At 53.3% G+C, this 16,533-nt stretch overlaps 1 protein-coding gene across 1 annotated transcript in view; it reads left to right on the forward strand.

The window, feature by feature from the left end:
* Positions 1-327: 327 nt before the first annotated feature.
* Positions 328-16,533, forward strand: part of AFAP1L2 (actin filament associated protein 1 like 2) — a gene marked incomplete at its 3' end in the record, with an annotated part of 35,967 nt that continues 19,761 nt past the window's right edge. Inside the window, 4 exon segments of the mRNA XM_082854445.1 lie at positions 328-451; positions 6,768-6,842; positions 8,214-8,308; positions 15,356-15,446. Of these exon segments, the coding sequence (XP_082710571.1) occupies positions 6,791-6,842; positions 8,214-8,308; positions 15,356-15,446 (238 nt within the window). The 5' untranslated portion in view covers positions 328-451; positions 6,768-6,790.

Below are 16,533 nucleotides of genomic sequence, written 5' to 3' on the forward strand. Positions count from 1 at the left end.
CCTGTTTCCAGATTCTCACAGCCTGATAGACTTGACTGGACCACCTTGGCCACTGTCATTCCAGCAAATGGTAGCCCCGCAGCTTTGGCCGAGGTTGTCCATCTCGAAGCCAAGGGCCTGTTTGCCTCTCCCCAGCGACGCTGGCACTGGGAATTGCACCTGTTGGCTGGGCCCCCCATGTGCTGCCTGGCCTCACCCTGGACCCCACCCCTGAAGACTGGAGGGTCCGTCGTGGGATGCTGTGGGATCGGAGATGTGTCTGAGCTGGGCCTTTGGAGAGAAGGCAGCTGCTATAAGGGATTCTTCTGTTTTCTGTCTCTAGCCCTGGAGCAGCTGCTGACAGAGCTGGATGACTTCCTCAGGATTCTTGACCAAGAGAACCTGAGCAGCACAGCTGTGGTGAAGAAGAGTGGCCTGGCCGAGCTCCTCCGGCTTTACACCAAAAGCAGCAGTGAGTGTGGCCGGGGCCTTAGTAAAGAGGTCCCCGTGGAAGCAGGACGATGGTTGTACGTGTGTTAGAGCTGCCATAATGACACCCCACAGACTGGGTTGAACAACAGAAACGCACTTTGTCACAGTTCTGGAGGCTAAAAATCAGGATTGGTTCCTTCTGAGGCCTCTCTCCTTGGCATGTAGACGGTTCCCTTCTCCCTGGGTCTTTACACCATCTTTCCTCTGTGTGAATGGCGGTGTCCAAATTTCCTCTTCCTATAAGGACACCATTCATACTGGATCAGGGCCCGCCCCAGTGGCCTCATTTAATGTTAATTATGTCTTTAAAGACACTTTCTCCAAATACAGTCACATTCTGAGGTATTCAGGGTTAGGACTTAATTCATGCATTTTGAGGGGGACATAGTTCAGCCCGTAACAATAGTGCAAGAGTGACGGGACGTGTATGGCAGCCCCAGGAGTTTCTGAACGCTCAACACAGTAGCCCACGAAGAGCACTTTTCCTTATGGTTGAAAGTAGAGAAGGGATAATAAACTGGTATAATCATCGCTAATGCTTAATTGAGCACTTCCCGCCCGCACATGTATTGCTCGGGCTTCATCTTCAAGACACCCCTGTGGGGTTGGTGCTGTTATTAGAGGTGAGGAGACTCAGGCCTGGAGAGTGTAAATAACTTGCCCAGTGTCATACAGCCCAAGGGAAAACAGGAAAACATTGTTTTAAGACTTTGTAAATCACAGAACTGTGAGTTCATTGGTTTTCTATCTTCTTAATTGAGCTAGATTTTGTATCCAGTCAAGTACACAGATCTTCAGGAGTTAGTTCAGTGAGTTTGTTTGTTTTTTTCGTTTTTTTTTTTTTTTTTTTTTTTTTTGCGGTACGCGGGCCTCTCACTGTTGTGGCCTCTCCCGTTGTGGAGCGCAGGCTCAGCGGCCATGGCTCACGGGCCCAGCCGCTCCGTGGCATGTGGGATCTTCCCGGACCGGGGCACGAACCCGCGTCCCCTGCACCGGCAGGCGGACTCTCAACCACTTGCGCCACCAGGGAAGCCCAGTTCAGTGAGGTTTGACAGCTGTATGCACCTGTGCACCCACCACCCAAAATAAGACGTAGAACATCTCTATCATCCCAGAAAATTCACTCTCTCCCCTTCCCAGGGCAAGAATTCCTCCCTAGCCCCACCCCAAGGCAACCATTTTTCAGATTTCTGCCACCATTGATTAGCGTTGCCCATTCTGGAGCTTCCTATGAACGGAATTGGGTGGTTTGTGCCTTGGTCTGGCCCCCGTCACTCCATGCTGTGGACTGAATGGTGTTCCCTTCTGCGAATATACTGCAATCTGCTCATCCATTCACTGCTGATGGACATTTGGGTTGTTTGCAGATTTGCGCTAATATGAATAATAAGGCTGCTTTGAACAGCCTTGTACAAGTCTTCTTGTGGACATACGGTTTCATTTCTAGCACAGGTGTTTTTTTAAAGAAACACCTTCTGAAGTCATAACAGTTTAGTCGAGTTTATTTTTATGTCGGATGTTTGAGAATTGAAAGTGATATTTTGGGGACAGTAAGAGGACATCTAATCCATCTGTCTCACAGTAGGAATAGCCCAGATCCTTGCCAGGGAGGGAAGTGCACCTTCTTTGGCCATCACAGTCAGGGACTCCTCCCTGACATCCAGCCTGTGTCCACTGGGCTACATTTCAAAGTCCCTTTTCCTTTTTTTTTTTGTTCCCTGTGGAATTAGTTCCTATTGTCTGAATATCAGAGAAGTCATAAAGCTGGAGCATGTTGCTGTATGCCCGGCAGCCTTCTCTTCTGGCATAATCTGGCTCCCTTAGCCTTTCATCAGAGGGGTTTTCCGGCAGCCTCTTCATTGCCTTTGAGCTCTACAGGCTCCTCCTAGCTTTGTAGTGAGCATCTGCTGACCTGCCTTGAGTGCTGGTCAGTAGCACATCAAAGGTGGGATGAGCAGATGGGAAATCCCCATTACAAAGCAGGTAAGTTACAGAGGGATGAATCACTCCACAGAAGGACTCATCAGTGGAATTCTTTACAGAGCACACTCCCAGGCCATTTAGATGTGCTCCAACCTGAGAATGTTTAATGATAAAGAACACCTTTGTTGGGAATTGAGAAACACCCCTGTGATGGCGTCTGACCTCTGCTTCTTGGTTCTCACCACTCCATCAGGGCTCCCGGTGTGGGGTCCCCTTTGTGGTCTAGTGTGACTTCCTGTAGGGTGACCTCTGTTTCACCTTTGATGTGTGTATGTTCTGCTCTCATAAAGTCAGGCCTTCCCCACCCTTGGTCTCTGCAGCTTGTAGGGTTGCAGGAGCTGCTGAGAACAGGTCGGGGGCCCCCCGGTGTGAATTGCCCCCAGAGCACACCCAGACCACCGATAAAATGCGCATAGCCGTACCAAGGCCTTTGGCTGTCACTTCTGTTCTCCAGGTCAGTGCCCACGGATGAATAGCCACTGTTTTCGAACTTCCCCTCTGGTCCTCTTTGCACCCTCTCGGATGGTAGAGTGGTTATAACAGCAGCTCACACTTTCTGTGCTCTTAACCATTTCCCAGCCCGGTACTTAATGAATGAAATGACTTGGATTATGTCATCTATCCCCGTCCCAAGGCAGTGAGGGAGTTGCTGTCCCCATCTTACCAACAAGGGAACTGAGGTTTGGAAAGTTACTTTAGGCACATGGCCATGCGTGGCAGAGCCCAGGCTTGGGCCTGGGCCAGCAGACCTAACCATTACGCTCCCCTCCTCTCTCCACGGTCCAGATGAGTCTGTACCAGTTAATTATGCTGCACGGGATAGAATTCAAAGCCCCTTAAATTGAACGCGTTGGTTGTTTTCTCTCAGCTTCCCATGCCTGCCTCACTGTGTATCTTCCAGAAAATTAACTCAGCCTGACGGGACTTATAGGTGGAGGCAGGATGATCATTTCAAGATAGGCTGTGGTCTCCACTGGCTGAGCTGTTGTTTACTTCAACACATTTGGGGCAGAGCATGAGTGTGTGTGTGTGTGTGTGTGTGTGTGTGTGTGTGTGTGTGTGTGTGTGTGTGTGTGTGTGTGTGTGTGTGTGTGTGTTTGCACTTTTCAAATGGAATTTTCCATTTTCTGATCTTCAGTGTATTACTGAATTTTCCACTCTCTTTGCCTTTTGTCTAGGTGGTAAGGTCAAGACATGGATTGAGGTCTGTTTATTGGGGGCCCGATATTTTTTCCTGTCTTAACCTTGTGGGCCCCCCAGTACCCTGCTCAGAGACTCTGGGAACATTTCAGGGCTGCCCCTGTGATGGGAAATGCTTCAAACGTTCAGTCTATGCAGCTGTAGTAAGAGGGTCCGGGCCCCTCCTCCCTACGCCTTGCCACCACCCTCTTCAGACAAGGGTCGTTCCCCCAGGATCCACACACTTGCTCAAAGCACGATGAGCTCTCCTTTCCACCGTACCTGTAGCTGCTGCCATTTCCCACATACCTGTGCGACTACCCCGTCTGGGTCTGCCCCCTCTCCCTCTCCCTCCCCCGCCCCCGATCTGGTGAGTTCACAAGGGCAGAGACAATGTCTGTTTTGTTCTCTGCTGTATCCCCAGCACCTAGTACAGTGCTGGTGCTCAGTGCACTTCTGAAAATGAATGAGACAATGATGGAAATTCTCCAACCCGAGGCTGCTGCCTCCTAGACCTGGGACAGCTCATCAGGCTTCTCTTTCCAGGGCCAAGTTCACAGGATTGCAGATGGTCCTGGGAGCCTCTTACTTACCAACTGGATGGTGTTGAGAATCAACACCTAGTCAAGTATGGCCTGCAGAGTGTCCAAGGAGGGAGACGCAGCCTGGTGACACGGCCAGTGCCAGCTTTCTCTGCAATTTACAGATCACCGTCTTGGGGGGGAAGCACCTGCTCAGAGTCTAACAGTTAAAACAATAACAACAATATCTTGCCTTTTCTTTTGTATGGGAGTGTGGGCTTAGTTAACAGTATGAAAAAAGAAAAGAATGTGAAATGAACATTAAACACTACTTACATTCCTTCACTTCCTTTTTTGATCTTTATTGGTGTCATCGGGATATTTTCATGTAGCTGTGGTTTGCCTCTGTACTCTGCTTTGCATTATTTTTACATTTAGAATTGCTGCTTGTGCACATTTCCCTATGTTGACAGTTCTCATACTTTTTCTTTCTTTCTTTCTTTTTTTTTTTTTTTTTGCTTTTCTGAAACATGATCCTTTAACTGTGATTTTTGGATATCTTTGTAAACAGCAGACATAGAGCTACTTTGTTATTTTTCACAGGTGGGTAGTGTCCATCGATGGGTGAACAATAATGTTCAACCAGCCCCCTATTAGTGGGCATTTAAGTTTTGTTCTTAAAAAAAAAACAACTCATATAATATTGCAGTAAACACCCTCAAATAAGATTTTGTTTACATGCTGGAGTTTATCTTCAAGATAGATTTCTGGCAGCAGAAATGTTGGGTTACAGAATATGAACACTTAAATTATCCTCCAAGATCACTTCCAAAATGGTTGTGCCGGTAATCCATTTACTCTTAAAGGTAACCTGCTGTTACCTATGTTGACGTGCCATGGTTTCTTTCACCATTTTCCTATTATTGAGCCTTTGAGTTTTTTCCCATGTTTTAGGCTGTCTTTTTTTTGTGTGTGTGGTACGCGGGCCTCTCACTGTTGTGGCCTCTCCCGTCGCGGAGCACAGACTCCGGACGCGCAGGCTCAGCGGCCATGGCTCACGGGCCCAGCCGCTCCGCGGCATGTGGGATCCTCCTGGACCAGGGCACGAACCCGCGTCCCCTGCATCGTCAGGCGGACTCTCAACCACTGTGCCACTAGGGAAGCCCTAGGCTGTCATTTTTAATCTTTGTTAGTTACAAGGTTACCTTACTTTTTCAAATTCCCTAATGTTTGAGTTTTGTACATTTGAAATTTTCAGTTAGGTAGAACTAGGCAATATTTCATCACAATTATTTTCCATACTATGCAGGCAAGAGAACTAAGGCACACAGGTTAGCTGTTTTGCTCAGAATTACTGTTAATGGCAGAGCTTGGCCGAGGCCCCCCGCCCCCCATCCCCTACCCTGTCTCCTGCTTCTCCCTGCAGAGTGCTTTAATCCTGTGCCGTGCTCTGGAGGAGGTGCAGACCCAGCCCCTCAGTGGAAGTATGCAAGTTGTGGATAACTACGTTTAGACCTTGTAGTTCCCTCTGATAAGCTGCTGCGGCCCTTGGTATAGGGGTGACGTTGCTGACTGGTTCTGGTAGGGCTGGGCACCAGGGTGGCAATCCCACGGGCTGATGGAGGAAGATCCATCCAGCCGTATCCTCCTCCTGTTCCTCTGGGTTCTCAGGGCTCTGTTGACGCAGGCCTGCTGGCTGGAGTCTAGGCGGTCTGTGGTGTGGAACTGGCTGGCGCTGAACTGCCTCCTTCGCCAGGGGTTTGAATTGGGCTCCTTGGCTCTGTAGCACCATCTCCAGCCACTGGAATTTATCAGCCGCAAGTTTCTAGGAAATGCAAATTAAGAGGCACAAAGAAATGCAGGAGGATTTCTAGGAGGAGAAACACTCAGATCAGTCTCCTCTGCAGGCTTCTGAAGAAAGGGTCAAAGCCTTTCTCTGCCTAGACATGCACGGGGAAGGTGACAGCCTGTACAGAAATGTTTTTAAAGGAGGGGAGGGGCTGTGCACTGCAGGTAGAGCAGGTAGCTGCTGGTCCTGCAGGTCCAAATCCCAGCACACTCCCCACTCCAAACCCAGAGCTCAGGCCCCCACAGTGGCACCCCACCTAGAGGCCTGGGAGCTAAACTTCCAGGTCCTGAATATGACCTATCTTATATAGACCTCACTCTGATTAGCCCATGAATGTAATTCAGACTAGGGTGAGAATGACTGATAGGAAATGTTTTACAATTTAAACAAAGTGCTAGGAAACCCAGAGAAATCTCTGCTTGGTGGAATATGAGGCAGATCTTTAAGGTATGGGTGCTTTTCCACTTAAGCCTTTTATTCCCAAAGCTATCCTTCTGTACCCTCCCCTTCCCTTCCCTCCCCTCCCCTCCCCTCCCCCCAGGCTAGAAAACTAACAGTCAGCAATTTGGTATTTCTGTTTTTGGAAATCTGTCAGCTCTTTCTACAGTGGACTCTTTCAATCAACTCAAAATGTTGTATGCTTTTACTGGAATCCAGGCTGATGACAATGTCTCTGAGGGGTGGAGGGGACATCCTTTCTCTCTAGAGGCCCTTCCCCTTCATGAAATCACATGAAGCCTGTGTCTTCCATCCTCCTTCTGCAGGTTCTGACGAGGAGTACATTTATATGAACAAAGTGACGGTCCACAAGCAACAGGATGCCGAGTCCCAAGACAAAGGTACGGGTCTACCGCTGATGGAGTGGCCAGCTCCCCGGAAGGGGGCCAGTATAAGCCTTGGTCCCGTCCCACCCCTCCTTCCTCCCAGCCAGGACCACAGACAGGCCGGGTGGGGTTATTTTTGGAAGTCGCATTTTGGGTGATGCTATTTGGGGTTGATGTATTTTGGGATGTCTCATCAGGCCACCTCCTTGCCTCTTAAAGGTCTCGTGTCCCCTTCGTGGATAAGGATTCAGTCCCTAAAATCTCTCAGCGTTTCCCAGCATCGTCCCAGGAATAGGAAGTTATAATTCAGATGCTCTAAGAAAGCAGCTGTTTAGGTGCTGATCCCACAGCCCCAGCTTTATGACTTTTGACAGAAGTCTGGATTTTATGAGTGTGTGTGTGTTGGGGGGGGGGTGATGGCGAGGAGTCGGTGATGTCAGCAGCTGCCTTAATATTCGATCGAAGGTTGTGTTCAAAGGTGATCGCTTGGCAGAACATCTTACCTTCCACTGGAAGGACAGGTGGTGTCTTCCATGGCTTCTTAATCTTCTCTGTTCTGCTCTCTGCTTTTGTCTGAAAACCCTCAGGAGTGGGTCCAGCAGGACCCCAGGGAGGCCCAGAGGTTTGCAGAGCTGCCTAGCTGCAGAGGAGAGGGGATTAGAAGCCCCCGTCTCGCAGCTCTCAAGCCTGTGACTCAAAGGCAGAGGCTTAGCAAGAGGTGGGAACACAGCATCCCCAAACATTCAGTCCTGTTAAAGACTTGGCTTCAGGACATCAGCCAGCAAAGCCCCAGGGTCAGATCTGCCTGAACCTGTCTGTCCCCAGCTGGCTTGGCCACCTGCTGAAATGGTCAGGCTCAGAAGAGCCTTTGGGGCCTTTTCCTTAAAAGTGCACAGAGGGTTGGTGGCCAAGGTCCCCAGTGTGGCTTTCACCTCCTGCCCCACCACCAAGCGTGGGCTCAGCAGAAGTCCCCTGCACTAAAGCAGCCCCCGGGCCCTAGGTTGTTTGCCTTCCGGGGAAACCATGGGGTGGACAGAGGTAATCACAGGGTCGGCGCTGAGAGCAGCTCAATATAGTGACCACGGGCAGCTCCTCCACTCACTGAAGCTCTGTGGCCAGGGCATTTTGGACATGGGGCCGGTGGAGGAGAGGGTGCGGAACCTACCAGAAACCTCAAACCAGTTCCTCCTGAGGAAACTGCCCATGGCCGATCTACCCTATTCTTGGAGGAAAAACAACACTGGCTCCAGGGACCGCCTGCCTGGGTAATTAACACCTGCCCAAATAGAACTGGGGGCTCATGTGACCAGACATTCCTGGCTACTGAGACTCCACTGCAAGCCTGGGTGCCCCTCATCAAAGCCCTCTTCTGCTTGCTTCCCACAGCGCCCGAGGAGCAGAGCCCACTGACTAACGGCGAGCCCAGCCAGCACTCCTCGGCCCCTCAGAAGAGTCTTCCAGACCTCCCGCCACCCAAGATCGTAAGTGTGGGTCCGGGACCCCTCATTTCCCTGACTTGGGTCCCGTGAAGGTCCAATGCTTCTCGCAGGTGTCAGTCCGCCAAGCGTCTGGCATTTTCGGAGCACCTGTTGTCTGTGGGGTCCGGGGCACCGGGAGGGACGGAGACAAGTAAGCGTGCTAGCAGGTGACGTCATTTGCTCAGCGCAAAGAGGAACAGCCGTGCGAGATGAGGGTCCCTGTGTGTCCAAGGCTAGGCCAGGCTCTTCACCAGCACCCGGTGAGCAGGGCCTTGTACAGACATGGGCACCAGCTCAGGCCACAGTGACCTTTCAGAAATGTAAACCACATCACACCACTTCCTGCTTGAAACCCACCAAGAGCGCTCACTGGACTTGGGACGGAACATCCACATTCCTTCACGTGGCCCCCGGGCCTACACGCTCTGGCCCAGCTGCGTCTCCAGCCTCATTGCATCTGCTCTTCACCAGCCTCCTTTCTGTTCCTGGGTTGTTCCCTGTGGTCAGTCCTGCCTCAGGGACTCTGTGGTCCCCGGGCCCTGGCCCCTCAAAGGCTGCCCCCTCCTCCTGTCTCAGACATTCTTAGACAGACTTTCCCTGACTTACCCATGTGAGGCATCCCACCTCGGTGCCTGCCCCCATTACTGCCTGCCACGCCGCCCAGTTACCCCTCCGTGTTTATTATTTGCCTCTCAGAGCAGATGTAAGCTCCCTGGATCAGGGACTTGTCTCGTTTACTGCTTCATGCCCTGTGTCTGCACACAGGAGACCACACGCATGTTTGTGGATGGATGGATTTAGGGACTCCTGCAGACTTGGGTTCAGATTCCAGCTCTGCCAGGTACTAGCTCCTTGACCTTGAGCAGGTTAGTTAAGGTCTCTGGCCCTCTGTTTCCTGGTGTTTAAATGAAAGGAACGTAAACATCTCTCACCTAAGCTCCTCTTATTCAGGGGGCGTGGCAGACCACATTAGCATTCAGTGAGGTGAGTGGTAGTATTTACATTTTACGGGTGAAGAACCGAGAATCAGTGGGTTTATAATATCCCAGTGTCACACAGCCTTGAAGTGGCAGAACTTGAACCCAAGTTCTTTCCACGCTAGGATCTGGCTGGGAAGGATTTCTGGGACCGTGGGACTGCACGGTCACTGAGCTCCCACCAAGCCATCCATCACCGGATCCGTAGGCTCGGGTCACCGCTGAGGGGGTCCCGTCCCCAGACTGGCCCCTTCATTCATGCCTTCCTGGGGGCAGTACGGTTCTGCCCGCTGCTCTCACAGCTGGTAGGGCAGGCCTGGAAGGTCTGGGCAGCATCCCACTGCAGGAGCCCCTGGAGCTGGGTGACAGCTTGGCAGGGACCCTTCATCTCGGGCTGACTGGGACTTGATGGACTGAGCATCAGTCCCTGGGTACCCCAATATGCTGATGCCACGAGTGACTGTCATGTTCTGAGCCGCTGCCCACTCGGTGCACACAAACATGGTCCTCCCACCACCTGCCAAAAAACAGAGGCTCAGGGAGTTAAAACAACTGGCCAAGATCCCACCACTGGGAGGTAGCAGGCCCAGGATTTGTATGCAGTTTCTTGGTTTCTGGGCCACTCTGCGGCCTCCCGGACTTCAGCTCGGCTTCTTAGCCAAGTAAAGGTACAAGTCGTGTCCCTTTCCGCTGCAGGCTCCCCTCACTTTTGGCGCCGGGACTTGGGGAGGGGGCATGGCCTCTCAGCTCCCATCCAGTTGTTGCTGGTTTTAAGCAGACGGGAGGTGTTGTGGTTTTCGGGTTACGCCCCAAGCACCCCTTGCCGGATGGGGGGAAGGAGAGGTGGATGCTCTGAGCCAGGGCTGCAACTTTCCTAGCCTGAGTTCATGTGTGATTCTGACCGGGGTGCCTTTGGCCTCTGTGCAGTGGGGTGCCACTGCCCACCCCACGTGGGGCAGCTAGCTGCTTAGGGGTCCACACCAGACGGGAGGGGCGTTCACCTGGTGGAGCCTCTTAGCGGTGACTCGCTCTGGAAGCCCGTGTTTGACGAACGTGGTGGTGGACTGGGAACCCAGGGTCTGGGGCCGGGTCGTGGTCACAGAGTCCGGCAGCCCCGGGACTCTGGCTGGCTTTTAGTGCTCCCTTGCTAGCCTTCTGTGACCCCGGCACAGAAGGGGGTGTGAGACGCAGGGCCTCCGATCAAGGCCAGGACTGTGGTCGTCCCCTGGAGCGGACTCCCGGCATCAGCTGTGTCTGTGGGCCATCGGGGCCAGGAGAGGCTCGAGAGGAACCTATTGCTGCACTGGAAAGACACCACCACCCGAGATGTGTGGCCTTTCAGATGCGTGGTGACGGTTCCCGTGGACGTACTCCAGGCCGTGGGGCAACTTCCAGCAGAGCGAGCGGCCTTGGCGGTCTCCGCTCCTTGTGGAATTGCTCTGCTGAGAAGGACCTTTCCTAGGTCCCTCCTAGTTCTGTCCCAGTCGCCCACCTCCACCCCAGGGCCTTCTGGATGTGGAGTGAGGAAGGGGGGGTGCAGAACCCGGGGTCCTCCCTGCCTGCCCACACACGCCTGCTCCCCTCCAGCCTCCTCTCTGGTCAAGTCTGGCTGAAGACTTAGTCCAAGGCCCCCAGAGGAGCGGTGTCAGGGCGGAGCGGGGAACAGCTGTGTCTTCTGGCTCTCACAGGGAGGAGGAGAACCAGAACAGCAAGTAGTTTGGGAGGGAGGGAGCGTGGCAGCCTGAGCCTGGCTGGCCCTGTGACCTCTCTTCCTCGGCCAGAGAAAGCCGTGTCCCTTCCCACCCTGACCCAGGAGCTTCAGGGCACCACGGTGGCTTGTCCTCTTGCATGCCCGGCCCCGGGCTCTCTGGTGGCTGTAGCACAAGCTGGGTGTCTGCCTGGGGTCCTCAGTGCCCAGGGCTGGGCCGGGAGCGTGGCCTCTGTCCCAGGCTCAGCCCGTCCAACACTGGAGGGGGCAGCCAGGGGTCTGGAGCAATCTTGTGGGTGTGGCCAGTGACTCAGCAGCCGTGGTACTTTCAGGCCACGGTCTGCACAGCCAGGTGCGGCGGTTGCTTTCCGAGAGACAGACGTCTGCTGGCACCGTTGTGCTCCTGGCCTGGGCAGCCGTCTCCGCCCGCCTCCCCTCTGAGGCCTGACCATGCGTCGGGGCTGGACTTCTGCAGGCTGCTCTGCGGGGGCAGGGAAGGCCGTCACCATGGTTGGTCCGGGGAGCTCGGGCTGGATCCGCTAGCCCCCACCCCGGAAGCTTCCACAGTGCATTCTGGGGCAGGTTGCTCAGAACTGCAGGGATGTCCCAGGTCACCTGGGCCACCCCGCATCTTCAGCTCTGTGTCTCATCTAAATCAGCACTGGCCAGGTACAGCCCCCTGACCGTATCCTGCACCACCTGCTTTTGTAAATAACATTTTGCTGGAATTCGGCCAAGCTTATTCATTTGTGTATATTTATGGGTGCTTTTGCACTACAGTAGCGGGGTAGGAGAGCTGAGGTCAGAGCCGCTGAACGGCCTGCAAATCCCTAAGTACTGACTGTTTGGCTCTCTACAGGTAAAGTTTGCCAATCTCTGGCAAGTCACGCTGAGCAGGGTGGCTTTCTTCCCTGTCCCTTCCTGTGAACCCTCAGTTATTTCAGGTTCCGAAGTCACACATCTTCTACTTCTTCGTTGAATGTGCACCATCTTCATCATCATGATGATAAAGTAACTTTCCTTTATTCTTAATTCCGGGAGTTTAGGATCTCTTGCTTCTCTGACCTCTGATAATAGGCCATCGCGCCTGTGTAATTATGTGACTCTCTTCTGAATTGTTGGAATCGTTTTGTCCTTTAACGTGACCCAGGCCCGTATCTTTTGCCCTGGCCGCCTTGAGGACAGGGGCTGTTCTGTTCTTTAAGGCAGTTGAGCTTGCTATAAGCCAGGTCATGCCCAAATACTTCCTCTGTATCCTCCCAGAGTACACCTGTTCTTCCCCCACCAAACATGCCTACAGGCACCTTTTCTCCCTTTGATTGATATTTTTATATCTTATTTGGAAGGTTAGTGAACACTAATATTTATTATTTAATAGTGCTGAGCACAGTTTAATCCTTACAGTGACCCCATGTGACAGGTACTTCTACTCTCCCCGTTTTATAGCAAAGGAGCTGAGGCCCAGAGAGGTCAAGTCAGTTGTCCAGAGTCACACAGCTCGATGTGCCAGTGTCAGGATTCGAACCCAGCCCCGAAGGTCAGATTCCTGCCCCACTGCCCTATCTGCCTCTCTGTATAGATCCATTTACAGATGATTTCACAGTGAGAGGCTTGGGAGACTCTCAAGAAACACCCCCTGGTGCTCAACTCCTAGATGGGAGGGCAGGCCCCCTGTGGGGCTAATGACCCAGCAGGAGTTCCCACAGGAGGGTTCAACCCCTTTCTGTCCTGTTCTAATCGTGGGAATCCAGACCAGAGCCAGACCTTGGGTGCTCAGAGCTTCCCTCCGGATGGGATCCCCACGCCCTCACCAAGACAAGGGTTCCCACACCCCGTATGGGGAGTGGGGCTTCTTGGAGGCTGCAGCTGGAGGCCCAGCCCACTCAGGAAGCCTGAGCCCCAGGACCCAAAAGCAGAGACCTTGTCGGGGCCCAGGTAAGGAGACATTTTCCCCTCAGACCCCAGGAAGCAGGCTCTCAGAGGCAGCCCTTCCTCTGGCTGACCGAGGGGCCAGGAGTGGCCGAGAGGAGCAGAAACGTCTCTCCAGGCCAGGGGCAGCAAAGGCGAAGGGTCATCCACTAGCAGCTACCAGATGTGTCCACCATGTGCGAGGCCCTCGCCCCGGCGAGGAGCCCGGCCGGAGGTACTGCTCGCAGCCGTCGCCCTTCCACAGCCGGCCTGGAGCGCAGCTGGGCTGCTTAGGAAATGAGCAGGTTATCCTGTTCCTTCCTGCAGGCTGTGTGTCGCACCTGCTGGGGCTGCAGGCTGCTCAGAGCCTGCCTCTGGGACTTGGGTCAGCTCTCTCGGCCTCGGGCCAGATGGAGTTCGAAGGACGTGGTATGGGAGCCAGGTGGTGGCCTGGCCTCTGCTGACCCTCCTCATGTGGACCTGTCTCAGCTTGCCGGACAGCAATCCAGTAACCTGGCTCCTGTAGGGCGCCTGGGTTGTGGAGGCCCCCAGACAACGATGACAACAGCCTTCTCGTACTGGATACGCACCAGGCCCTGTGGAAGCACCATCACGTTGTGTCTCCTTGAATCCTCGACAACTCCAGTACTATTCCTGTTTTATGAAGCGGGAAAGTGAGACCCAGAGAGGCTGTCACATACCCATGGTTAAATCTATGGACTCCTAAAGGCTGGATTCGAACCTAGTTACATTCACTCTAGAGATCATAGAAATAGATCTAGTCGCCAAGCCACAGAAGCCTTGGCTCTGGGGAGCCTGGTTTTGTGCAGCAGCTGCAGGAGCTGGTTTTGTGCAGCTCTGCCCCCAGGGGAAGCTGGGAACCGACGCCCTTGTGGTCCCTGCTGAGTACTGTCCCACGGGGGACGGGAGCGCACGCTGCCTGTTCTCCCACCATCGCCTGGGCCAGGGCTAGGGAAGCTCCCTCTGTCATAGGTCCCCCAAAGCAGCTCATTTTCCGTGGCAAAGGTTTCTAGATTTCCCCACCTCCTGCCCCTGTTCCTGGTGGGGCAAGGAATCCCCAGCAGCCCAGGGGTCCGTCCGAGGTCAGGGCCCTGTCTCTCCTCCGATCTCCCTGCACCCCCTTTACCTTAAGAGCCGTCCTCTGTCTTCACTTGGCACCCCCCGAAGGTCCAGGCCTGCCCCTCGTGTGGAACACGCAGCACAAGGACTTCTCAAAACCAGGACTGGGAATGCACTTCAGCTTTTGCCATTTCTGTTCTCATCACGAATATTCCCTTGGCCCTCTTCAGGGACTTGTGTGGGTGGACTTACACGTTCATGACCTATATATAGTAATATTCATGCCACCATCTCTCTCTCTTTCTCCTCTGCTATTGCTTATGAGGTTACCTTCGTAGTCTAGTGCCCATCTTACAGATGGAATAATGGAAGAGAGAACGATTTTCATGCTCTGTTTTCATGCTCTGTTCTTCTCCACAGTTGCACATGTTTTTGTTTTTTGCAGTACGCGGGCCTCTCACTGTTGTGGCCTCTCCCATTGCGGAGCACAGGCTCCGGACGCGCAGGCTCAGCGGCCATGGCTCACGGGCCCAGCCGCTCCGTGGCATGTGGGTTCTTCCCAGACCGGGGCATGAACCCGTGTCCCCTGCATCGGCAGGCGGACTCTCAGCCACTGCGCCACCAGGGAAGCCCTGCATATGTTTTTTTTTCTACTCAAATTATGCTCATTCACCCTCATGCCATGTAAGAAATGCTGGGTGGTCCTGTCCTCTGAGCATCCTTCCTTGGTCCTAAATGTTCATCACACTCTCCACGCTCCCATGGAGCTCTGACCTTGTCTATTAAAGCACTTGATAAGGAGCTGTGAGCACCTAGTTAAGACTTTCTCAGGACTGACTGCTGACCATCTGGATGTGTCCCTCAGCTAGTCCGTGGGAGCCATCCAGTATCTGCTGAGCAAATGATTGAACTTGTTATGGGAGAAGTTTGGGAGTTAGAAGCCAGGTCCTCTTCCTCTGTGTACCGCTGATCAGCCCTTGTCTTTGTAGAAAGTGTATTCTGTGCAGAAGCCATCATAGCTACCGTGACAGCCTGACTCCATCTGGCCTTTCAAGTGTGTTATGTCATGATGTGTACAATGATATTGTGTGTGTGGTGGGCATCGGAGCCTCATTCTACAGGAGGCGGGGGGAATGCTGAGGCTTGGTGAGGTTAAGCAACGCGCCCACAGCCCTCCAGCTGGATGCAAACAAAACACTGTGGATGGGGTGGCTGACGGGAGTCACGATAATCCCCGTTCTCCCTCTCAACTTGCTTGACGTCCAAGCTGGGCATTTTTTTCTTCTGGTTCCCTCTCCTTCCACCCAAAGGGTTAATTCCAAGTTGTTCCCAGTGTATCGTATCTGAAAATGTTTGTTTTATTTGTTCATACCACAGATTCCAGAACGGAAACAGCTCTCCACCCCGAAGATCGAGTCTCCAGAGGGTTACTATGAAGAGGCCGAACCGTATGACACATCCCTCAATGGTACATCCTGGGGACGGGGCTTGGAGGGGGTCCAGTCACTTCCTGCACGGAGGCCAGTGCCAACTCCCCTGGTGGTGACCGGCACACTTACCCTGGCTAGAAACACAGGGCAGCCTGGGCGGCTCTTACTAGAGAGCGTGGCCCGAATTGAGAACTGGCCACAGAGCATTTGGCCTCTGGTCTGCTGGGGAGCTGAGACCTACAGCAGACCCAACCCACCCACAAGGAGGGGCTTGGGGTGGTCCACAAGGAGCTGCTTTACCGTGTCTGATGCTTTCTGTGGTCCTGCCTGGATGTTGCTGGATTCAGCACAGAAATGTGACAAAGAAGAGGTGTGTCGGCCGAGAGGCACAAGGCCCCGTAAGCAATGGAAATGTGGTCAGGCTGAGCCAGAGCCCAGTTTCCAGGTTCTTTCGCTGGACTAATAGTCACTGGGCTCCCACCATGTACCCAGCATGCTTCTAGGAATCAGGAGCTCAGCAGCACGCAGGGTTCAGTGGGGTTCAGTGGTCGCGGCACTTAGATTCTGAGAGGGAAGACAGACAGCAAATAAACATAGGATGTGTCAGGTGGTGATAATGTGTCAGGATGGAAAGCTGCAGGGGCGAGGTTGGGGCAGGAGAGGGATTTTATCTGAGATTAGGGAGGGCCTCTCTGGTAGCATGACTTTGAGCAGATTCCCAAAGGAAGTGGGAACTGGGCGGAGCTGACACCTGCAGGAAGAACTTTCTAAACAGAGAGCACAGTACGTGCAAAGGCCCTGAGGCAGGAGAGCCCTTGGCATGTTTGGAGGCCATTGTGGCAGGAGCAGGTGGGGTTGGGGGAGGGAGATGGGAGATGGGAACACAGAAGCAGCTGTAGGCCTTGGTAAGGACTTTGGCTTTTCTCTGAATAGACTTTTCTCCAGTCTTTGGAGGGGAGGGTTGTTTGTGGCTGACCTAACTTAGGTAGATGGGCTTTGCTATGGGGGCAGGGCTCACGCTGTGAGGCCCTTTGCTATGGGGGCAGGGCTCATCTGTCCTCGGCCAGTGGTTCTCAGCCTGATGAGGTTGGATCAGAAATAGAAATGCTCTCGTTGTGGGGATTC

The sequence above is a fragment of the Leucopleurus acutus genome (genome assembly GCF_964270905.1).
Source record: "Leucopleurus acutus genome assembly, chromosome: 14".
NCBI classification, from domain to species: domain Eukaryota; kingdom Metazoa; phylum Chordata; class Mammalia; order Artiodactyla; family Delphinidae; genus Leucopleurus; species Leucopleurus acutus.